This window comes from Citrus clementina, unplaced genomic scaffold (genome assembly GCF_000493195.1).
Source record: "Citrus clementina cultivar Clemenules unplaced genomic scaffold, Citrus_clementina_v1.0 scaffold_1, whole genome shotgun sequence".
Lineage (NCBI taxonomy): Eukaryota > Viridiplantae > Streptophyta > Magnoliopsida > Sapindales > Rutaceae > Citrus > Citrus x clementina.
The window spans coordinates 28905157-28929882 of NW_006263303.1; the positions used below are offsets into that span (position 1 = coordinate 28905157).

At 36.8% G+C, this 24726-nt stretch overlaps 6 protein-coding genes across 8 annotated transcripts in view; 4 read left to right on the top strand and 2 right to left on the bottom strand.

Annotated features, from left to right (window-relative positions):
* The first annotated feature begins 206 nt into the window (after positions 1-206).
* LOC18053781 (calcium uptake protein, mitochondrial) lies at positions 207-3078 on the top strand. The gene is made up of 7 exons (XM_006453668.1): positions 207-585; positions 884-951; positions 1417-1640; positions 1815-1898; positions 2001-2217; positions 2375-2671; positions 2872-3078. Exons 1-7 carry the CDS (start codon positions 207-209, stop codon positions 3076-3078), a joined length of 1476 nt encoding a protein of 491 aa, XP_006453731.1.
* An 807-nt stretch (positions 3079-3885) lies between these two features.
* On the bottom strand, positions 3886-4362 carry LOC18053782 (phosphoenolpyruvate carboxylase kinase 2). Its single transcript, XM_024177942.1, has one exon. It carries the CDS (start codon positions 4360-4362, stop codon positions 3886-3888), a length of 477 nt encoding a protein of 158 aa, XP_024033710.1.
* Positions 4363-5704: 1342 nt separating this feature from the next.
* Positions 5705-7063, top strand: LOC112095786. The gene has a single exon (XM_024177943.1). It carries the CDS (start codon positions 5705-5707, stop codon positions 7061-7063), a length of 1359 nt encoding a protein of 452 aa, XP_024033711.1.
* Positions 7064-10135: 3072 nt separating this feature from the next.
* On the top strand, positions 10136-14354 carry LOC18053783 (zinc finger CCCH domain-containing protein 16). Of its 3 annotated transcripts, XM_024178610.1 has the most exons (11): positions 10136-10270; positions 10403-10541; positions 10738-10835; positions 10960-11055; positions 11669-11776; positions 12045-12084; positions 12218-12438; positions 12592-12698; positions 12779-13007; positions 13459-13531; positions 13907-14354. In XM_024178610.1, exons 1-11 carry the CDS (start codon positions 10221-10223, stop codon positions 13940-13942), a joined length of 1197 nt encoding a protein of 398 aa, XP_024034378.1. In that variant the 5' UTR covers positions 10136-10220; the 3' UTR covers positions 13943-14354. The 3 variants fall into 3 exon arrangements, with proteins under 3 accessions (XP_024034378.1, XP_006453733.1, XP_024034379.1); XM_006453670.2 differs by lacking the exon at positions 12045-12084 and having other exon boundaries at positions 11683-11776; XM_024178611.1 differs by lacking the exon at positions 11669-11776.
* A 1601-nt stretch (positions 14355-15955) lies between these two features.
* On the top strand, positions 15956-18539 carry LOC18053784 (leucine-rich repeat extensin-like protein 2). The gene has a single exon (XM_006453672.2). The coding sequence runs from the start codon at positions 16160-16162 to the stop codon at positions 18269-18271; it is 2112 nt and encodes a 703-aa protein (XP_006453735.2). The 5' UTR covers positions 15956-16159; the 3' UTR covers positions 18272-18539.
* Positions 18540-22685: 4146 nt separating this feature from the next.
* LOC18053787 (probable protein phosphatase 2C 44) overlaps positions 22686-24726 on the bottom strand; it is a 4799-nt gene continuing 2758 nt past the window's right edge. The window contains exons 4-5 of the mRNA XM_006453676.2: positions 24103-24257; positions 22686-23226 (exon numbers count right to left, since the gene is read on the bottom strand). Coding sequence (XP_006453739.2) covers positions 23086-23226; positions 24103-24257 — 296 coding nt within the window. The 3' untranslated portion in view covers positions 22686-23085. The remainder of the gene's footprint in view (positions 23227-24102; positions 24258-24726) is intronic.

Genomic DNA, 24726 nt, shown 5'->3' on the forward strand with positions numbered 1-24726 from the left:
GTCAAAACAATCCGTACTTCAATCCATGTCTCTCAAAAAATTGTATTATATCCTTTAATATGTTTTTTTAGTTTTATTTTTATTTCATTTTATGAGATATCCTTTAATTTGTTAATCGTGCAACAGTCACTCTGTTTGAGATATCAGTTAGGACAATACTCAAACAAATTAAAGTCTTTAACATTAATTAATTAAGCAAATATACTATGTTTTCTCGGCCTTCACTTAGAAAATCCTCAGCTTTGATCCCTCGCATTCTTGCCAATAATAATTGTAATAATAATAATAATAATAATCAGAGGCTGATTATTGCCCGTGCATTATCATCTTCATGGCGAGGGTTTGGATACGGTGATGAAGGTAATGAGACATTTTTAAGAATCGTCTCCTCTAGGACTGGGGTAGTGGTTGCAGTTGCAGCAGCCGGTTCATTAAGCTTGGGATTTGGGTATTGGTTTTCCACTAATTCTAACGTAAATTCCATCTTGTCTTTCGTTGATTCTTCCAAAGACACTTGGGTCGAAGATGAAGATCAGTTTCAACATTCTATTAATCCCGAGAAGAGTCGCAGGTTCCTCTTTGGAGGTAGCTATCTAGTGTAACTGTCAGACATCTTAATTAAATTTGGTGTGTGTGTGTGTGTGTGTGTGTGTAGTTATAAACAACCATGCACTTTAATCAACCCAACATTTTCTTCTTGTGCATAATGTTTGTATTAAGATAGATACGTATGGAGTAAAAATTATTTAGTTTCTGAGCTAAACTGTAATTAGCCATGAAGATCTTGGAAATCAGGTAGGATTAGGAATGAAGAAGTTAAAAAATCAGAATAGAGAAGAGGATGTTGTTAACTATGTGTATATCATTTTGTCCGATACTGCAGATTCATACAGGAGAAGAGTGTTTTTCAATTATGAAAAACGGATAAGGATGCAAAGTCCCCCTGAAAAGGTATGCCTGCAACTTCCATCCATCAGTATATGCTGCAAGGAAACAGGGATTTTTTATCAATTAATTAATGGCTAATTGACGAAAGCAATTCAAGAGAGCTTATTGACATTTGAACTGCCAATGGAGATTGTAATACCGCGAACGTGAATAATCATAAAAATAAGCAATTTGATTCATGTACGTTCAATAAAATATCAACCACATTCATTCTCTTTAGCTCTACTACGGAGTAGCCTCTTCCCATTTGCTTGTTAATTTTGTTAGTAATTGGCCTTTGGTTACATATTTTCTTAATTACTAATTTTTATCATTTTGAAAAATGCAGCATTGTACATATATGATTAGTAGCACCAACTCTCCAATTAAATTGCTAAAAGACATCCACTGAGCTCGGAGATTGATGTATTATATATTCATTACAAGTTACTAATATGAATATGATCTCTTGCTTTGCTTGCTCTTAAGGTTTTCGAGTATTTTGCATCATTTCGAACCCCTGGAGGAGATGTGCTTATGACACCAGCAGACTTGATGCGAGCAATTGTTCCTGTGTTTCCTCCATCTGAATCAACTCGAGTCAGAGAGGGATTCTTAAGAGGCGAACGGGTACCTGGGGAATTACTCTGTGCCCCCTCCAAATTTTTCATGCTTTTTGACACTAACAATGATGGTCTCATATCTTTCCCTGAGTAAGAACCAATACTAAATAATTAATTGTCTCTGTGATTAAGAGCCTAATTTACAACTACAAGCAATTATGAGAATGAGATTGTGATTCTTCTTATACCATTACATACATATATATAAATATATGTTAATTTGTTTTATGTTTCTTAACTAATTTTATGTGCCCATGCCTGCAGATACATATTGTTTGTTACCCTACTCAGCATTCCAGAATCAAGCTTTTCAGTAGCATTTAAAATGTTTGACCTTAACAACAATGGGTGAGTCAGAAATTATGTACATATAGTGTTAAATAAGTTGGTTTGATGGGAATTTGTATTATTAATTGTACGATGCTTCTTTTTATGTCAATCAATTGACAGAGAGATAGACAGGGATGAATTCAAGAAAGTGATGAATTTGATGCGATCCGAAAACAAGCAAGCTGCTCGCCATAGAGATGGACGCAGAGTTGGGTTCAAAGCTCCAGATCAGTCTGTGGAAAATGGGGGCGTTATTGAATACTTCTTTGGCAAAGATGGCCAGACTTGTCTACGACATGAAAGATTTGTCCAATTCCTTAGAGACTTGCATGAAGAAGTATGCATGATAGAGTAGACTTTTCAATTTCAGCTTAAAAAATATGAGTGTGCGTGTGTGTATGGCAATTTTAATTATCTTATAATTTTTGACAGAAAATAGCGCCTATTATCATCATCATCATCATCATATGTTTATGTTCAAACAATTGTTGCAGATTTTACAGTTGGAGTTTGCACATTATGACTGCAAACTACGCGGTACCATATCAGCAAAAGATTTTGCATTATCGTTAGTGGCATCTGCTGACCTTAGCCAAGTAAACAAGTTGCTTGATCGGGTTGATGAAATAGGCAATGAACCAAAACTCAGACCCATTCGGATTACATATAAGGAATTTAAAGATTTTGCTGAACTTCGAAAGCAGTTGCAGTTCTTGTCTCTGGCCATTTTCACTTACGGAAAAGTTAATGGGGTGTTAACAAAAAGGGATTTTCAAAGAGCAGCATCAAAGGTTCAACGTGCATTTAATTTATTTTCTCATCAATTTCCTTACGATTTTTTTTTTTGTGTTCTAAAAAACGAAAATTCAAGTACTGGGCTAGCTAGGCTTATTAATTTTGTAGCTAGGTGTAGCATACGTATATCTCTTGGTGCTGAATATATGAATGATGATGGCATTGCTTAATTGATTAACTCATGAAACTGTAACAGGTGTGTGGCATCTCCATCAGTGATAATGTGGTGGACGTTATATTCCATGTGTTTGATACAAATCGAGATGGAAGTATAAGCCCAGATGAGTTTGTAAGAGTTCTGCAAAGACGAGAAAGGGACACTGCACGGCCTAGAGAACCAGGGTTCAAGGGTTTGATAACCTGCTGGAAGAACTGTGCCACGGCCACCAAGTGCTCTTTTTAGGCCACTTAATCTTGTTTAGTTAATTAATTTATTGAATTAACTTAATTAGCTAGCTAACTATGTGAATGTTATTGTTGTACAGAAGTTGGTCTTTAATTGATTCTCTTTTTTTAGTTTAGTTAATTAAACTAATTCCTTGTATTTTGACTAAATATCTCTAAGTGATCAAGGGTATCACAATCTAAACAAGGATTGCTTTTATAATTAATTAAGCTGTTGTCTCTTAGGCATGAATGCATGCGTACACGTTGATTTTATAAAAGAAAGGCCCCCGAGATTTGGTGTAATACTTAAATGGTGAGTTTCCTTGTATCATTGCTTGCCTCCCGTGCTGTTAATATAAATACATGTTGACTGTTAGTAGAGCAATAAATTGACCAAAATACCCTTTTTGGTTAAGCAAAGTAATAATTCCTTCATTTGGTAATTAATAATAATTCCTCCTCAACGATAGCTTCATTTACTGCATCCATGATGCTCTGCACAACAAGAACAAAATCAACACGAAAATCTCAGTAATTTGGGAAACAATTGTGTTTAAAAAAATAGTGAAATAAAACACAGAAAAAAATAAATTATTAATGCACTTACTGAGAATCTTGAAAAAATAAAATAAATTAATTTTGAAATCATAAAAATTAACGCATGTACAGCTGCTTTCAATACTGGAACCAATACAACAATTAAAGATAATTGGATGATTTCTTCTTGCACTGTAAAATTGAAAAAAAAAAAAAAACCTATCAAAACCATTTTCCTACTAGGCTCAGAAAAGCTATAAAATTTAACCTAAAATTTAAGAATCATTTAAAGAAAAAAAATGTTTTCTTTAGTCCTCCAATGATGTGCGTCGATCCAAAGTCTGATATCTTCACGGTGTTCTTCGGTTTCAGATTGTGTTTGGACGACGTCGGCCTTGTGATGTGAGAAATCGACTGAAACAGCTGCTGCATGATCAGCTTTGACTCTGATTCCGAGAAGATGCCTTCGGTGGTACAGATCCTGCGAGTTGCAAAACTCCAACATAATGTCGAAGTGGAACTGGTTCTCATAAACGGCGAAGATTTGGACAATCTTGTGGTGAGGATTGAGGAGTTGGAGGATTTTAGGCTCCGTTAAGATGCATTGGGAGTCGAGGGAGTCACCGGATATCAAATTCTTATCGATGGATTTGAAGGCAAAAGACTTGCCCCAGATCCATGAGGTGCATCTAAAACCGATGCTGAATCGTCCCCGACCAATCTGTTCACAGACTTGGTAGTCTCTGTCTAGGGCTCCAGTCATGAGAGCTTTTTGGGAAATTTACGAAAATAACCATTACTATTTTATTATTTTCGCAATTAATCCTCTCAACTTTTTTCTATCAACATTAGCCAAACACAAGCCTTTATTCCCAAATTACCCTTCTTTACAGAACAAAACCAACATCGTTTCTCCCATATCGCCAAACCAAAAACAGCTTTTCACTCTTGAATCATCAGCCAACGATGACCGCAAAAGACAACGATAAAAGTGATATCCGATCATAATCTATCCGGATCCAACACAAATCGACATCACTTAGTGGTATGAGTTATTTTCTGAACTTACTGAACTGAATCGGGTGAATCTGAATCCGGCGACAGGCTGCCTGTCGCAGCAAAACTTGGTGCGACAGGCACCCTGTCGCACCAAGATTCGGGCGACAGGTTGCCTGTCGCACCCACCATTAAATACATCATTAAAACTGTATTATTTTAATATGGCTGAAATAAATTTTTTTTTATAATTTCAGGCTTAATGGATTCAATTGTACTTGAATTGTGTTACGATGGTTGGTGGGAGACATTAGAGAATAGCCGTATGGAGTACGTGAATGGTAAAAATCGAGCTTTTTTGGTTGGAAAAAATTATCTGTTTGATCAATTATTGGCAAGAGTATACGAGGTGTTACAAATAAACCCTAATGACTATAGTATCACCATGAAGACAACTTTGAGGTCTAATAACACATTATATCGTATATGTGCAATGCCCATGGATATATGCGATGATGAAATGGTGAGGGTTGTGTTGCATATGGCATCTGACGTAGCTAATTTTGGATGCATTCCTATATTGGTGACCGCATCACCTCGAGTTCCGAGCGAAGGTATTGAGCCACATGTCGATACAGAAACTTCGTTTAGAGCAAATATGTCTGGCCCCGTTAATGATGAAGAGATGTTGCCAAGGACAATATCGTTGCAGCAATATTACTCTCTAATCCACGACAATTATGACAACATTGATGATAATGGCGTTACGTTACAGGATGTTGGAGCAACGGTATTTCCAATAACAACGTCGTTGGAGCAACGATATTCTCCGTATCACAACAATGATTTTCGGGACAATGATGATTTTCATAATGAGACAGAGGGGGATAATGTTTGTGCAGAACCTTCTAATAATACGAGGGGGGGCACTCGTTTCAATAATGATGGTAATGATGGAGGAGCCGGTCCTTCGAATGTTCCAACATGAGGATGAGTGTGAAGACAATACTCCTGTGAATAACAGAGGCAATAGACCTATTCCTTCTATGGTTCGATCGAGAAGGCGAATTGACCCCCTTACAAGTGTTGCTCCAACTTTGCCTTCGAACATGGTTGCTCCAAGCTTTGTTAGCAGTTGTGATTCAGATGATATCAGTGTGGGTAAGCTATTTGCTGAGAAAAATGAGTTTATATTACAACTACGCAAGGTTGCCTTTAGAGATAAGTTTGATTTCAAGATTGCACGGTCTACTACGACACGTTTCGAGGCTCACTGTTGTTCAGAATCATGTAAATGGCGTATTCGAGCAACTAGATGTTCGAACGAGCAAAATGTTCCTTGGGTGGTGAAGAGAATTGACAATGTACACACTTGTCATAATGAGGTATTGGTTGATGGACGTCATCAAGTAAGGAGCCGGGTTGTCGGTCATATTATCGCAGAAAAATATATTCAAGACAAGAGGATTTATACTCCGAATGACATAAGAGCAGATATGCAACAGGAATACGGTGTTCAGTTAATATACCAACAGGCATATCGGGCGAGAGAAGTTGGTCTTGAAATAGTTCGAGGCAACCCTGCAGAGTCATACAACTTGCTCCATAAATACTCTCACGTACTAACTACAGCGAATGAGGGTACAGTCACTCACCTCGAGCAGGATGGAGATGGTAATTTCTTGTACTATTTTGTAGCACTCGGATCTTCCATCAAGGGTTTTATGCAGTACATTCGGCATGTCATTGCTGTAGATGGTACTCATCTGAAGGAACTATATCGTGGAAGCATGTTCGTGGCAACATGTCTTGATGGTAACAATCAATTGTATCTGTTAGCCATTGGGATCATGGATTTAGAAAACAACGATGCTTGGGAATGGTTTATGATGAAGTTACACGGAGTGATTGGCGATAGACCTGAGTTGGTAATTATCTCTGATCGATGCACTGCCATAAGGAGAGACGTTCTTAAAGTATTTCACAATGCAACTCATGGCGTTTGTTTTTACCACGTCAAAGGTAACATTAAGTCTCAGTTTAGAATGTCCAAAGCTCTTTGGGATCAATTTGAGCATGCCTTTACTAATACAGCAAAAGCATATGGCCACGAGGAATTTAAGAGACAACTTGAAGGGTTGTGGATGATCCACCCGGGTGCGGCTGATTACCTAGAAAATAATGTCGGTACGTGTAATTGGGCAAGGTCGCAGTTTGAAGGTAGGAGGTACAGCATTCTTACCACGAACATCGCGGAGAGTGTTAATGCTTTCATGAGGGAACCTCGAAAATTTCCTGTGACTCATCTTGTTGATCACTTTAGGAAAACATTGCAGCAATGGTTTTATGATAGGAAAATTATAGCTGAATCAATGACTACTCGGCTAACAACATGGGCGGAATACGTATTTTGCACACCACCAAAATACGTATTCCGTAGCCTCTGCTCCATTTCATCATTTTTTTGATTGGTATCAACACCAAATGAAAGTCCAGTAACCAAGCACCATTCGACAATTGACAAGCGAATCAAATGCTTACCAATTTGAAACCATAACTGATCCTCACGGCTATCTTCTTCATGGGCCACTTGCCGCGGTAAAAAATTGTGCAAAATTACCCCACTAAATGGAAAACTTCGACATTCCAAGAAATGCCCAAATATATCATTTTTGAACATACGCAACTGCCGGTTTGTTAATTTTTCCTCGATGGCTTTTACGACCGAAGATAACATACACATGCTCGAAATTTGACCAGGAAAGTGATCAGCATAACGAAAATACATCTTGCCTACTTCAATATCCGGTGATTCTGATTTCGCCATGTATCTGTAATATTTATAAAATTATTACATTACATTTACAGAAAAAAAAATTAACTCGTTACAAAAAAAAAATCTAATTTTTGGTGCGACGGGCAAGCCTGTCGCACCAAAACTGGTGCGACAGGCACGCCCGTCGCACCAAAGCTTGTGCGACGGGCGCGCGCCTGTCGCGCAAGCTTTGGTGCGACAGCGCCTGCTGTCGTACCAAATCTGGTGCGACAGCGTGCCGCGCATGCGCGCGCACGCGCCCTGCCCCCCTCCCTCCCCACCCCCAAAATTAAGCGCAATCACTCCAAAATCGAAAACAATACTCCCAAACACCACCAACCACCACAAACATCATCACCACCACTATTAATCTCAAGCTATAACTATTATTATTCTAAGATCTCATTTTAAATTAATGAAAATAAGAAAAATGACTAACCTAGGTTTTGTTGAAGGTTATAGATCGTAGATCGGATGCCGGTGAGAGATGGAGCCGCCGCCGACGAGGTTTGATGTCGCCGCCGATGATGGGAGTTGGATCGGTTTGGGAGAGATGAGTGAAAGGGAGTGTTGGGGGAGAGATGAGGGAGGGGTATTTTGGTCTCAAATGTTGTTTTATGGCTAATGTTGATAGAAATATTTTTGGGGGGTGAAAATGAAAAAAAGGGAAATTTTTTTGGTTATTACTGTAAATTTCCCGAGCTTTTTTGGGATTTTTTTTTAATGTTCATTTTGTTTCATTTCGTTTTGTTTCTTTTGTTTGATTTTTTTTGTGAATTTCAACAATTCTTTTACAATTTTACAATTTTACAATTTTACAATTTCAACAATTCTTTTACAATTTACAATTTTGTTTCATTTCAGTAGGCCTTGTGACAAATTGCTGAGATACTTGGATGATAAATAAAATCCTGATGGATTAAAATCAGCCAAAAATCAAAACATTACCTCAAGTGCAAAAGTATCACGTTGGTGTGCCCGTCGCGTAATGGCTGTCATTGGTGTTAGTGGCGTTGGCTGATTTGCAGGCGGATTGTGGATTCTAAATGGCTATGAATTGTGCATAATTTCACGCGTGACGGCTATGAGCAAGGAAAGGGGAAATAACTTGGCAAAACGGCGCCTTTTTTTTACTTTAAGTAAAACGACGTGTTTTAAATTCGGGGTTTGACTTAGGGTTTGACCAAATGCAAATATCATTTTCTTTTTTAAAAAGAAACAAGAACAATAGAATAACACAATTAACTAAGCAGATAATAGAAAGATAAAATTTAAAAATTTCAATTTAATCTAACTTCAAACATTGATCAACAAGTTATGATATTTATTGAAAGGGAAATTCATCCCCTTTGATGAATTTTGGAGTAAATTTTGAAGACATTTGAACTTTAAGTCATGTACATCCCTTCCACAAGTTAATTGATTAAATTGAAGGGAATGGCATGATATATAATTATTTTCGTAGAGTTCTATGAATTAATCCCCAAAAGTTAATTGATTAAACAGTTTAATGAGGTTAATGGACTTAGAGCGAAAGTTTCAAAAACTTAAGGGCTTTAGTTGATAAATTAAAAATGATTGTAGGTGGCTTTTCAAGTCCACCGTCAAATCCTAGGGCTCAACCCTGGATAGACGGTGGAAGCTCCTACCCTAGGAAATCTTTAACTATTTTTAGCATGATATCGTGGATGCTTATTTTTATTATTCAAACAAGCACGAAAGTTATACTTGTATATTTGTGTATAAGACTTTATTTAGTATAACTTTTTAAATAAAACTTATTAAAGTAACGATTTTGTTAGTAGAGGTTTTTCAAGTATAGCTTTCATAAATAAATTTTAGTTGTTTGATTGTTAATGAGAGCTTTCATTAATAATTGTAAAATTACTTTAATTGGTAAGTTATGTAATGAAAGGAATGACATAAAATTATAAAATAAGTAAATGATATTTTGGATATTTTAATATTTTAAAACAACTTTCTAACCTCTATTTCTAAAAGTCTAAAATTTGAGGTTTTATTAGTAGAGATAAAATAACTTATTTAATCTTCAAAATCTCTATTAAAAAATTAATCAAACAACAAGAAACATTTTGAAAAGAGCATATGGGATTAAATATACATTTATGTCTATTAAATAACCTATACAAAATAGATACTAAGTTTCTGTTTGGTATAATTTTTCAAGTATATCTTATTTAATTAGAGTTTTTATTAATACAACTTTTACCTAAAAATTTTTAGTCGTTTGGTTATCAAGGAAAGCTTTTATTAAAAATTATAAAATTATTTTAATAGGCATGTTTTAAAATTATGTTATGAAGAGAATAAAATAAAATAATTAAATAAGTAGATGATATTTTAGATATTTTAATATTTAAAAAATAATTTTTAACATCTACGTTTAAAAATTCAAAATTTAAACTTTTGTTAATAAAGATAAAATAACTTATTTAATCTTCAAAGCCTCTACTAAAAAAATTAAATAACAATAAAAATTTTAATAAGAACTTATAAAATTTAATAAGTATTTATAATCATTAGACAATCATATTAAATAGGAACTAAATTTAATCGGATATATAATTATCCGAGTAATTGTTAAGACTAAAATGGTGAAAAAGAGGTTCGTGTAAAATTGCCTTTAAAAGTGGGTTTGACGCTTTTACGCCCATAAATAAAGCCCTTGCATTGACAATTATAAGACAAAGTTTTGCAAATAAAAAGCGGAAGAGCAGCGTTACCGCCGATGAAAGCGAAAGTTTTTAGCACAAGATACACTTCAGTTTCCAAAATCAGAACTCAAGAAGATGATGCCATACAAGAAGAAAGATCTCTGCAGAAACTTTCAACGTGGCAGGTTATTTCATCAGTTTTGTTTTAAATAAATAAAAAAATTTAATTTATCTTTCGACAACTAAAAATCAATCATGACCACTATAACAACTTGCTTTCGCAGGGATAATATATAATTTTGCTTCTCCTCTTGCAGTTGTCAGTATGGTGAGAGATGTAAATTTCTTCACGTTACTCAGCAGCAGCCCAATCCTTTCGGATTTGGTGTTCAGAACAACCCTCAGTCTAAAGGGACCAATAACTATAATTTTGGTAATAAACAGAACCAATCTAAGGTTTGTTCTTCTCCTAAACATGTTGCTAGTAGTTGCTAGAAAGCTGTCTATCGTTCTTCTTTTATATATGATCATTGTCATTGACATTGCTGCTAGAATTACAATTTTTTATTATTTATTTGTTGAGTTCAAGTTTTGAACACTTTAGTTCATCTCTGTTTAGTTTGTAGTGACATTATATTTATCTGTTGATCAGCCTTTTGAAAACAAATGGACCCGGTTCTCACCCATTACTGGAGGTGGGGTTCCAGCATCTCGGCAACCTGACAATCAACCCCAGTCAGCAAATCATAAGTGAGTACTTGTTGCAGCTTCAGCGGTTATGCTTTTCTTTCTTTGCATCTTTGCACTTAAATTGTCCAGTCTTCTCTAACTGGAGTCGTATGCCTGACTGAATGTAAATTGTGTTTTGTCAAAGGTGCTCTGATCCTGACTCTTGCAAACGCATAATTGCAGAAGATTTTGAGCTCGAGAGGCCACTTTGGAAGCTTACGTGCTACGGCCATTGGAAAAAGTATTCTTATCTCATTGTGTCATTCACAGTCATTTGAAATTCAAAGTTTCAGGACTTTGGTCCTATTTGCTGCTGTGAATCTTTTGGCTTTGAATTTTATGCGTTTATAAATGTGTTGCTGAGAAATAAAGTTATTAGTAAATTGTTCTTGCAAGTCTCTGATATTTAAAAGTTCAGAATATCGGTTGTCCTGGTGAATTTGTTATTTTTCAAAACAATAGCTTTAAACTTGCAGGAGGAATATAGAGATGGTCAGTGAACATGCTTATTAGTAAAATGTGTGTCCTATGAGGTGAAGTAGTTGTCTGAGGAAGATTGCAATTAAAGGCATTGTACATTAATTCGATAGTTTGTTTAGTTTTCTTTCTTTTCCCTCATCTAATGATTGCAAATCTGTAGTGTACACATTGTAAATGTGGTTATGTAAGGGTTCAAACGTTGACAGTTTATATGATCACTGTTGTAACTTGGTGAAACAAAGATTGTTCTTATTCCTTAAAGTATTTTTTCATATAAACATGTGACAAACGAGTATGAAGTGGCAACTTGGAAATTGCAGTGCATGATACAGTGAGAATAAACTGAGACGACTGCATATGATCTAAATTTAAAGTTACTTGTTTGCAGTGCTCCATGTGATATTGTTGGCGACATCAGCTATGAAGAGTTGCGAGCTGCAGCATATGATGATGCTAAGTGTGGGTCAAGCCTGCATTCTATCGTAAGGAAATTTGGCATATTATTTTCTTGTCTGCTATTTCATGTTCAAAAATGTTTATGACATATTTTAACATCACAATTCTGCAATATAATACGTTAGAAATAAAATAAGCAGCCGGTATGAGTATTTAAGACAAATGCATTGCTGCCCATAATCATGAAGCACGCTGTAGCTTGTGTGTTACTTTTTTCATACAAAGCCAATGAAGGGAATTTGTTTTAAATGGCAAAGTAATAATTGTCACATTCTGTGCTGTTGATTTATTTAGCATTGAAGCCAAAGAAGCCGAGTGGGATTTCCCCAGAAAGGTAAAAAAATGAAAAAGGAATCTACATTTGGTGGGAATGATTTGTTAAATAGTATTACATGGAAGTATGCTTCTTTTCGGTCTATTTTATATGAGAGATGTTCATAACTCTGTCTGAACACATATTGCTACAGGTTGAGAGAGAGAGGAATTTACTGAATTCCAATTTAATGAAGTTTGACAACCTACTTCGGAATCCCTATACAGGGCCCTGCAACTCTGCTCTTTCCGGCCAAAGTCCATTTGCTGCAGCCTCTCCTAATGCATTCTCTCCTACTCCTCAAGATAGTACTGCTCCTTCGCTCTCCAGTTTTAATCAAGTGGGATCATTGGTTAATATGGGCTTTGGAACGAGGCAAGAATTACTCCTACCATTTGAATTTTTGCTCTCATGTTTATGTAAATCTATCTGTTTCTTGTTACACATTGTTGAAGTTTCATATTTTGATACTCTGTTTCCAGCCTAGCCTTGAGGCCTTAACTAAATTTGTTGATCAATTATTCTCAGGCCCTCTACACCATCAAATAATGCCTTTGGCCAACCAAGTTCCTTTCCAAATTCCAGCCAGACTTCAAGTGCTTTCGGAACAAACAATTTTCCATCGGCAAGTGGTGGTACAATCATGAAGATTTAATTATATATATTGTTCAATTATGCGTCTGTATATGGCTTCTGACTATTAGTCATTTGGTAGGTCTCTTTGATAACCAATTTCCTCCAGCCCAGGCAATTAGAAGTCCCTTTACCTCCGGCATGACAAGCTTGAGCAACAATGGTGTAGTTGGTTTTGGAAGCAACAAAATTTCTACTCCAATATTTGCTACACATAATCCTTTATTTGGTAACCAGTCCTCAATCCCCTCTGGCGGGCCTGTTTCAACTTCAACTGCAGCTGAGCAAGCAACTACAAACATTCAGATGGTGTAAGTTGAGAGTTTTGATAATTTAGAAATTTTTTTTAGTTCCAGAATGTGAGAAACTATCATGGTTTAAGTTTCTCTTGTTCAAATTTTGACCTAAAACTTATGGAATACTTCTTTCTAAATTTTTTATGAGTAGAAATTTCAACACCTTTGAATGACTCCATACTAATCTACTGGTTTCAGCTTAAAACTTCAATTGTTACATTAATTTACTTCTGGCACTGGACATAAAGATAGTGGAGATCACATCTTTCTTACTGGCCTGCCCTTGTTTATATTTATCTGTTATCTTGTTTTGATAGAATATTAAGAAATGAATTACTGCTGGTTTGTACATCGCGTATGCTTGTATATAGTGTTATTGTTGGAGTTGATAAAGCCATCCTTATGTTAATTTCAAATTTCCTTCATGTGCTAATAATTAATTTTGCTTGCCTTATTGATTTTACAGGAAGAACTTGCAAAATGGAGCTGTTTTGGGGGATACAAGTGTTTGGTTAAAAGTGAAATGGATTCCTGGAGAGGTACGGGACATTATTTAGACATTTCCTTAAAGTAGGATTTACAAGGAGATTCTTACTTTTAAGAGTATCTAAGATATACTATTTTTCTTTTATTTTTGCAATAATCTGTGTTGTGATTTTAATTTTGCTCACAGCTCAGCTCCCTTCCAGCTCCCTTGTAAAATTTTGTGTTCATTTCATTTCTCTATTTAAAGCAGATGAACTGGGAAAGTAAATTATATATAGTAGCCCAATAAGTGTAATTGCTGCTGCATCTGAATTACTACTGGACTTCAACTTTATTGAAGTTGGTTTTAGCATCTTAGTGCTTCTTGTGGTTTAGTACTGTTAATAGTTTGAGTAGCTATCTGACAAATATTTCTGTTTTTTTAACAGATTCCAGAAGAAGCACCTCCTGATGCATTTGTATGATACATTATGTAAAAAGTGAGCGTATAGGCACACTGCTTATTGGTGTCACTTTTCGCAAGATAAGCAATGGTGTATTAACAAAGTTGAACAAGTTAGTCATCGACATATCCAGAAAGAGAGTTCCTAGTGGCATACTTAGCAATTAACATGGCGCTGGAATTCAGAGTTGGGGAGTTTTGTTTTCTTTTAACAAACTTTGGCGACTGTTTATGAGCTTATATGGTGGCGTCTAACAGAATGACATATGATTTATATCTTTGTACATGTATAGTTTATTAGAGAGGTTGATTGCTTCTTCTTCCCTGTTAATTTATGTACAAATGCCCATAGAAATCATCAAATGTTTGATTCGACCACTTTAGATTTCTCAAATTGGTTTTCTTGTTTCAATAATACTGTTAAACTTGGTATCTGTTTAGTGTTTATACGAGTTGATCTCTTCAGTAGTCCGGACCGCTGTGGTAGTTGCCAGATGTACCGATAGCTCAAATTTTATAAGCTTGTAGCTGAGTTGAATGAACTAAAAGAACCCATACGAAATGTCAGATTTGTGAATTGTGAGTATCCACAATCCAGGGAACAAGAAGAATAGTTGGACCAAATGTAGAAACCGATTATTGATTGTTTAATCTGATGGCTTGACTTGATAAGCTGCCATGTAATCCAATCCGAACTATTGCTGGATTATGAGATCGGTGGATCCTTCTTTATAGAGTGATGTCTTTGATTTGTTTTGCGCTCATCGACATGTTAGTTTATGTTGACATGTCTTTTAGGAGTTGAAGTAGACAGTACAAGCTTCATTATTCTGTGCATATAATAAAAACAAGACCATGTTTCATGCAGCCACGTTCAGTTGAACATTGGGGAAAGGAAAGCTTTGAGTTTATGTGCTGCAATCAAAACGTCCAAAACTTCTTCAAACTTCAAAGGGCGAACGCGTTTTCATTTTGAAAATGATATCGCAATTAAAAGGTCTTAAAAGATCGTGCAGACAGTGTATTTATGGGACCCGGGTCCTCTCTGGCAAACTTGAATTAAAATAACTTTGAAATCAAATAGGTGTTTACTTACTACATGTACATGAGATCCTCCCTCCACTGTAATAGTAAAATTCATGTGGTTTTGTTGTTCAAAGCTTCAGGATCTTTTATCGTACACTAATCAAAATTGAGACATTTTTTTTAAAGCAAATTTAGAAAGAAGTTATAGATTCAATAACTTGGGGCTTTATTGGTGGTCTATTTAACATTAGTAGGAGAGAAATAATTAAATTAATAAACAAATAAAGCTGATAAGAAGCAAGCAGCACAGTCTTGTATCAAATGATAATAAGCATTGGTCTTTATCTGCTGTAGTCTCAAATCATGTACATTTTATATGGAGCAATACAAACTGTCAGGCACAACACAATTATATCATAAGCCGGGATTAGTTGATGCTAACGAGCATGATAGCCTTGCCTTTGAGACCTGAAGGCTGAATCTGAAGCATCAGGCATGTATGCCCTTTTTCCTATGTACAAATAATTAAATAAATAATAACCTGCCATGCCGCTTTGATTACAGTTGCCTGCGGATCTGCTTCGTTTTAGCATTGTAAATAGCATATATAATCAGAAAATGTATAATAGTATGCGGTGATTTTCAAGTGACAAAATACACTTTCAACTTTTTTAACTTGTATGAATCAGAGGATCCAACTTAGGTCAATTAACTGGGTTAACAGATCAAGGCGGTGGCTGACACGTTCTCAAATTCAAATTGATGATTGCAAAAGCTGAATAATCATCATCAACAATGACTCTCTCAATGAGGTTTTGTTCTTTTATTTTAAATCTCCAACTAGACGTGCCATCATGTCATTATTAAAATTTTCAAATGAATGCCCTAAGCAGGTTCAATGTCATTTTGCGTCAAAACCGAGGGTAAAAACTATAAACAAACAAATGGACAAAACCCAGGGAGTGAGTGACGTAAAAATAAATAAATAAACAAACTAAAGAAGCCACCGGCAAAGCTAGCTAGGGAAAAAAAGAAGGGCTTATAAAAGAAAGCATACAGAGATGGAGATGACAAAGGCAAACTCTCTCCATGGTATTATTACTATTTCATGAGGAAAAAAAAACTCTCCTAGTCCTACTAGCTTCTTCATGCGAGTTTCTTCTTTCTGGCTCTGCCTGCTGCCATTTCTTATTATCACACCACAAAACCAATAATGTCTTTTCCTCGTCTATTCTTGACTCTTCTCTTGCTTTCCTCAACCTCATCGTTCTTCTTATTCCGGATCTGCTTGGCCGCTTCCCCATTCCCTTCCCATGAAGATGAAGAGTTAGAAATAGTAGTAGATCCAAATCTCAGATTCGAAAATCCGAGACTACGCGAAGCTTACATTGCTTTGCAAGCTTGGAAAGCAGCCATATTTTCAGACCCATTTAACTTTACAGCCAACTGGAATGGGTCAGATGTATGCTCCTACATGGGAGTATTCTGCGCAAGATCTCCATTCAATTCACCTTCTCTCAGGGTTGTTGCTAGCATTGACCTCAACCATGCAGATATTGCTGGCTATCTTCCGCCAGAAATCGGCAGACTCACAGATCTTGCTATCTTCCATATCAACTCCAACAGATTCTGCGGAGTTGTGCCCACAACTTTCCGCCGCCTGAAGCTGCTGTACGAGGTCGATCTTAGTAACAATCGCTTTGTTGGCAACTTTCCCAAAGTGTTTCTTTCTCTTCCAAAACTCAAGTACTTGGACCTTCGATTCAACGAGTTTGAAGGTTCGGTTCCGTCGAAGCTGTTTGACAAGGATCTAGATGCCATTTTCCTCAACGACAACAGGTTCCAGTTTGGAATCCCAGAGAATCTTGGGAACTCTCCTGTTTCTGTGTTGGTGTTTGCCAACAACGATCTTGGGGGTTGTATTCCCGGTAGCATTGGAAAGATGGGAAAAACATTAAACGAAATCATTCTCATGAATGATAATCTGACGGGATGTTTGCCTCCTCAGATTGGAATGCTTAAGAATCTGACAGTGTTTGACGTGAGCTTCAATCATCTTCAGGGTTCGCTACCATCGAGCATTGGCAATATGAAGAGCTTGGAACAGCTGAACGTCGCTCACAACAGATTCACAGGAGTTATACCATCCAGCGTGTGCCAGCTTCCAAACTTGCAGAACTTCACCTACTCATTCAACTATTTCACGGGAGAACCACCAAGTTGTACCGCCGCTGCTGGAGGAGGAGGAAGGATGATGGTCAGCAATGGAACCAAGAATTGCATTCCTGGCAAGGCGGACCAGCGTTCTTCCAAAGAATGCTCTTCGGAGGCTGCGCGTCCTGCGGACTGCAGTAAGATGCAATGTGGCGGCGGTGGCGGTGGCGGGGGCTCGGGCTGGGGTGGGTCACCAGCACCTGCGACAAGCCCAAGATCGTCACCTCCGTCATCATCATCACCACCACCAAAGAGAAAACCTCCTGTTGTAAAGCCAGTACCGGCACCACGTCCAGCCAATTCTCCTGGACCATTTATTAGACCATCCCCACCACCGCCTCCTACTTCAAAGTCATCACCTTCAACAAGATCACATCCTACTCCACCACCACCAGCTAATTCTCCTCCAAAATCATTCCATTCACCACCGTCACCGCCACCTCCAACTCATAAGGAGTCACCAAGAACGCATCTTCCACCACCGCCGCCTCCTGTGTACAATGTCTCCCCCAGCCCCAAACATGTTCCTCCACCACCAAGTCATTACCATAATACTCCGCCCCCACCTACAAAGAAAGTATCCCCAAGTACACATTATGCACCGCCACCTCCACCGCGGTTTTATTACGTACCTAAACAATCACCTCCGCCACCACCGCCTGTTGAGTACTACCCACCACCTTATCAACAACATATGGCACCACCACCGCCACCTGGAGAGTCTGCCGAGGTTCCTGCCCCAAGTTATTTTGCTTACTCGCCCCCTCCACCTCCAGCGAGAGATGAAAACCCGGTAGCTCCAGCAACTCCAGGAGCGCCAGTAGAGTATTACCCACCAAAGAAAGGAAATCCACCTCCAGCTCCTGAATATTATCATGCATCGCCACCTCCAAGTGGTTGTGACATAATACCACCGAGTCATCATCATAATCCACCTTCATGGCATCACCAAACTCCACCATCACCTACCTACCATTCATATGCAGTCCCACCACCACCCTCGCCATCACCACCAACGCCTCCACCTTCTCCTTATGATAACACGCCATTGCCACCTATTATAGGAGTCTCATATGCATCTCCTCCTCCCCCGGTAATCCCCTATCACTAATTCTGTTTAATTGATCATTAAATGTATTTCATATTCATTTTTTTCCCGAAAGCAACAATCACTTGTTTTGGTGGTGGGAGGCATAAGCATAACCCGGTCTATTACATACAGCAACTGTTTGGATTTGGTTCCACTTCCACTTTAATGGTGTGTTTTTGTTAATCAAGCATATTATTTATTTAATTAATTATCTGATTAAGGAGTTGCTTGCTTCTGATAGAGCGTCAGCAGCAGGTTCTTAAAATAAGATTTGACATCTTCTTTAAAAGCCGCATCAATAAAAAAAATTAAAAAAAAAACTATTCCAATAAGATTCTTCTCTCACTTCAATATTGAAGAGAGAAGAAATACTATCTTATTTAGAAAATTTTGTTTCCATAATCTTTAGCAACCTTTAATTTAGTATTCAATTACTTTTTTATTTTATTATTTTTAAACAGAGAGAAGTATTATAATTATAATAAATTATAATTATAAGAAAATTTTGATTAAAATAATATAAATTTACTTTTAAAGAATCTTTTGAATTTATTTTTTATTTTTTTATTTGTCACGCAAATGAGCATTTAAAAAATAAAATTAGAAGAGTTTTTTTATTATGTTTTTATGTTCCCTAATGAATAAAACACATAAATACTTCCTCATCATCGTAATCGGTTATATTTGCTTTTGTATTGGATCCCTATCACATGTAAACTAAAAGTTTTGTACGACTATTAATTAATAATTTGATAATCCATCGATTATTCTGATAAATTTTCCTAAACATTGGGTTGAGTATTTCATCAGGCAATAGGTCCTGAATACAATGAGTTTAGATTTCTCAATGAGACATTAATTTAAAGTCTCTATTGCCAGTTTGTCTCTGTCCATTCATTTGCACTTCGACTGCCAACTCTCACAAACATAAGTTGCAAACTTGTAAAATTAAATTATCTTAATGTGTAATATTAGCTGACAAGTCATCACACTATCACACTATCGGAGAGTCAAAATTAATGTTTCAGAAAACATGCACGCATAATATAATGGGAAATTTACGAAAATAACCATGAATATTTTGTTATTTTCACAACTAACATTCTCAATTTTTTTCTATCAACATTAGTCAAACACAAGCTTTTCTCTCTAAATTACCCTTCTTTACAGACCAAAAACAACAATTTTTCTCCCGTATCGTCAAACCAAACGCAGCTTAATCATCAACCAACGGCGACGGCAAAAGACAACGGTAAAAGTGAAATCCGATCATAATATATCCGAATCCAACACTAATCAGCATCACTTAGTGGTATGAGTTATTTTCTAAACTTACTGAACTGAATCGTGGGTGAATCTGAATCGTGGATGAATCTGGTGACAGACACCTGTCGCACCAAGCCTGTCGCACCTTGCTTGGTGCGACATGCACCAATTTAAAAAAAAAAAACTTGAGAATTATGTATGACGTGAGCCCATAGCCAGTTGAACCCAATTTTCACTTTCCAATATTATATGTGTTGAACGAACTTTATGTGTAAGAGGCCCCTCGCGATTTCATGTTAGTCTCAGAGGGTTTGAAGGCAAGTGCAATACGTTTTAACTTGGATTTATTTATTTAAAAAAAATGAAAAAGTTCAATGTATCATGACAGAAAATTCTTGAGCTGCAGGCAGTATAAAGAAATTATTAAACGTTATTATTATTGCGGTAAAACAATGGATTCATACCCATGCATTAATTGCCTGTGCTAACGATTATGGACAGATTAGCTTGTTTCTTACCAAGTAAATAACAATTGGATCTTAAATGCGAAACTTGCAATTTATTAACTTACTCATCAAGAACTTCAAAATCATTTGCAAGCGTAAAATTGTTTTAAAAGTTGTTGAATTTTTGCCGCATTCAAATCATTTTTCATTCGAAAATTGACAAATTGTCAAGTTTCATGTTAGTCTAAACCCTCTGAGTTCAAGCTCACGCCATTCTTGAACCATCGCACAATAGCAACACATGAGATGAGTTAAGAAGTCATCGCACGAACCGCCTTGCAAAATAGATTTAAGTCGAGAGGTTCTTTCATTTTTAATCATCATAATCGAGGCCTCAGAATTCACCTAAAATGGGGAAGAAGGCACCTGAATGTTGAAAGTTTCTCGCAATTTTGTCCTTATGCAACAGCTATAACAGCAACATCTGCAGAAGATAAAATATGCCATGAGAGTATTGATTGCTTGCTCACGAGCTGTAAATTTTCGGCTACAGAGGAGTTTCTTCTAGGAGCCAAACTTTCCAATAAGAGGCGACGGGTTTCTTTGTTTGATTCATCCTTGTCATCTTCATCAGATTATCTCTGGTGAGCATATGAATTCTTGCTGGATGTATATATTTTATTGTCCACAAGCAATCGGGAAACGGTGGTGGTACAGTGACTGATTGCATGTATTTTCTGTTGCTGTATAAACCCCAGGGATTACATGCACAAATATCTGGAATAACAAATGCATGTTTACAGAGTTGCAGTTGCGCTAAATGATCTCAAAAAGGGTTCAGCAATGACAGAAAAGAGGATGCGATACAAGCTGACCTGTTTTCGAAGCTTGGTGCGACAGGCACCAAAAATGGTTGTCCTGTCAGGCAATGTGTACCAGATGCTTAAGGATCACGATCTCCAGGTTCAACACTTCAAAACTGTTGCTTTATGGCAACACAAAACTGGATTCCGGTGCCATTTCACTCACCCAAGATACCACCTTCTCTATTGGAAGAGCTCTCTAACATGCTAAGATCCCCTTAAAACATACAAACTCATCAACCGTTAGATCATTTGAAACATCTTTCACCTTCTCCATCACCCCATACAAGGGCCAGCGTCCAGGCCATGGTCTGGTCTTCATCTTCGTGCCTTCCGCAGGCATCCAAGGATCACGATCTCTAGATTGAGGCCAAGCCTTGTCAGGAAGATCACTGCTGTTGCCCAGCGACGGCCGCCGACGATGGGAGGTTCTTCGATTTGGGAGAGATGGGAGAAAGAGAGATTGTTGGGGGAGAAATGAGTATTTTAGTCTCAAAGGCTTTTTTATGGTTAATGTTGATAGAAGTTTATTTGAGTGGTTAAGATGCAAATTTTCATGAATGCTTTATTTACTGCCTGACTGACTAATAATAAATATTGCTGGTATTCGAAACTAATAATAAATATTACTGGTATTCGAAGCAATTACTAAACTGTTCATGATCGCTTAGTATTAATTACTGGTGAAGGATTGAATTCCTGGAGTGATTATCTGATCTTCCAAACTGGCATAATAATGACTAATAATAATATATGTTGCAACGAGTTCTGTCCAGCTAAAAAGATCATAGATCTATCTCATCATTAGTAGATGTAGACCCAAGGGAGCGGGGCCGGTTGAATTGATTCGAATAGATAGACAGACAGACGTGCGAGATGGGAGCGAGAGTGGGGATACCCATATTCCCAACCGACACGCGGAGGCTCGCCAGGGTGGGAAATAGTTCAACTCCCATTTTTCAAACTTCTAGTTGCCAGCAATAATCACTAATCACTGCATTAAATATTTTATTTCATTATTCATTATATGAACGAACCATTCCAATTGAGATGTTAAAAGCTGCTTTCGTGGCCTGCATGATTGTCTTAATCTAATTTGATTGCTGTTGTTTTTTTTTTTTGAATACTGATTAGAATGCTGTTGTTTTTTTTTTTTGAATACTGATTAATCATCGTATTATTGTATTACACAGATATTTACAACAACTGTTTATTATAACAGAGATATTACACTGAATTCTATGAAGTATATGCTCAGACAAATAACCCCTCACAGGAGAGAGATATCCATACTCCACTTGTATTTCACAAAGAAGAAAGATTTTTAAATATAAAAAACATTTAGCCCCCACAATGCTTTTGTGGGGGCTAGAACCGCTGCCCTCACAAGCATTGTGAGGGCAGCAGCCCACCACTTCGGCCTAGGCCGAAGTGGTGATTTCTGTTGTTAAAACCATTGTATCAATACTGTTTGGAAAATTTCATTAACTCTTCGGTATATTATGTGGCTATTGACTAATAATTATTAGTATACACAAGGGATTAACTTTTCCTTGTATCTCTCTATTTGGACACTTTCCTAACTAAACAGATTTGTAAAACGTAACACTCAGTATATCGTATTGTGTTGGTCTGAAACTTTAATGTTGATTACTAAATGTTGCACGCTCAATACAGCCTGACTGCATCGCATTATACAAATTCTTCACAGCTTCACGAGTGTAAGTATTAAATTGAGAGGCGAGAATCATAATTCTCGTACAACAATTCATCAACGTGGAAATTAACTACAGAGGTAAATCCTTAGCTATTTATGCGGTTGTGTATGTTTCACAAGAGGCACTTCTGTTCCACCGGATATTTGACAATATTGCATGGAGTTGCATTCATTCTATATTATATTATACACATCCACACCCCACAGCGTATACACACAATTAGAATCAATATTTTCTTTTTCCAAATCATACTAATGCACAGGGTACCCTCATTAATCACACCCCGCCCCCACAACAATTAAACGCAAGCAAGTGGCTGATACGATTACATAGCAAATTTTCCTCCTTGTGGCACCAGAAAAACAAGAAAAAGGGAAAAAAAAAAAAGCATCACACTACCATTTATGTCGACTGCTCTCAATACAGAAAGCTACTACATACATAACAGTTTTCTGACTCAAATTCTGCTACCATTTTCATCTTCTAGACAAATCATTCAGCCAGCAGCAAGTTTATGAGGTAATCCCTGTGAGCTCTTGGCATCATTGTCCAAAACGAATAACAATGCAAGATATGTCATCTTTACTCTTTCTTGCCAATGCTTCAGTTGTTAGTCGTTTCGCTGCTGCCTGAGGATCTTTTATGGGTTTCACAAGATCAACTGCCTCTTGATTCTTCATAACCTGCTGACAAATCAAACCAGTCATTGTACTACAATCTTTCAACCAAATGTAATATCATATATCATAAAACACCATCTCCTTATATGTCCATCCAGGCGCTGCATAGATGGGGCAAAGACAAAACCAACACTGCTTTTTATGCAATTTTCATAGAGGTAATGCCATTAATATGTAAACAAAAGGATTCAAAACCTCACCCCTAAAACAGGGGTCATGACCTTCATATGAAATATTGTCATATACTTTCCTGTAGTGCACAATTGCTTTCTTAAACAATTAAAAATATGCAATGTACCAAATTACTGTAAAGTTACACCTATAGCCAAAAGGAATCAACATTTTATCACAATCAAGAATAGTTCTTCTGTGCCAGAGGTGATAAACAGAAATTTAAGTGTCTTGGCACTGCTTGCTAAATTCTGTGGTTAATAAGATTTGTAAAATGCTGGTCCCTCTTTAGCAATTTGAGAGTCCGGTCAAGCGTAAATTCAATGTAAAAAAAGGTTTCAAGAATTGGGCACAAAGACCTTGCCTTACATCATAAGTAAGGCAAAATCTTTCAACTCAATTCTCATAAATCCTCTACATTATTGGCTAGCACACGATATACTTCCCAGTGGGCCCATCCATCAACCATATACAGGAAGTAAAGGTGATGGCTAGCTTATTGCTTTGAACCACATGGTTTAATCATAGTGCCACACAGATGTTAAAAATAATGCTGGTCATTGAGAATTTCAGGTCAGGTCCATACTTGAGGAAAAACTTGAAACCTTTAAGCCTGCATTCAATGGATTAGCCAAGATGTGTAATATAGGATGAAGATCAAGCAGAAGGATGACAAAGAGATGTCCATATGCTACGATAACAACTGACCTTCCACAATCCATCACTTGCCAATATTAAAAATTCGATACTTGGGTCTATTGGCACATGTCTTACATCAGGCTCTGAACTTAAATGTGCTTTAAGACTTTGATCCCCGAATGCACGTGCAACAGCAAGTTGACCATTAACTCTGGGCACGTCACCTGAAACAAGAATTGGCTTTTTAGCAATTGTACCCAAATTTTAAAGAAAGAAAAATTGAAAGTTAAAGAAGCATTTGATTGATCTTTCCTTTTGAATGCAGGACTTCCATTTTTTTTTTTTGGTTGCAAGGCTTTCTAAATCACCTAAAGTTTCATATTATTTGTCTGCCTAAAAGCAAAAAGGAGGTTCTGTTATTCAGGGAGAAATTAGGACCTAAAATGATTAGAATTACACAAGTTCCAGCATCAGTTTCAAACTTAAACAGTTAGTTTTAACAATCTATTGAAGGGATGTGCCTGTCTGGTAATGACTGAAGTTTTTATTTGTCAATCTATTTCCTTGATCATAAGTCATAAACTTTCAAGTTAACGCATATATTTTTCTATTAAACTTTGTCTCTCAAGTTGTAAACTTTTTTTATTGTTAAGAACAGGGAATATCCTGAAATGAAAAGCGATATACGCCTCC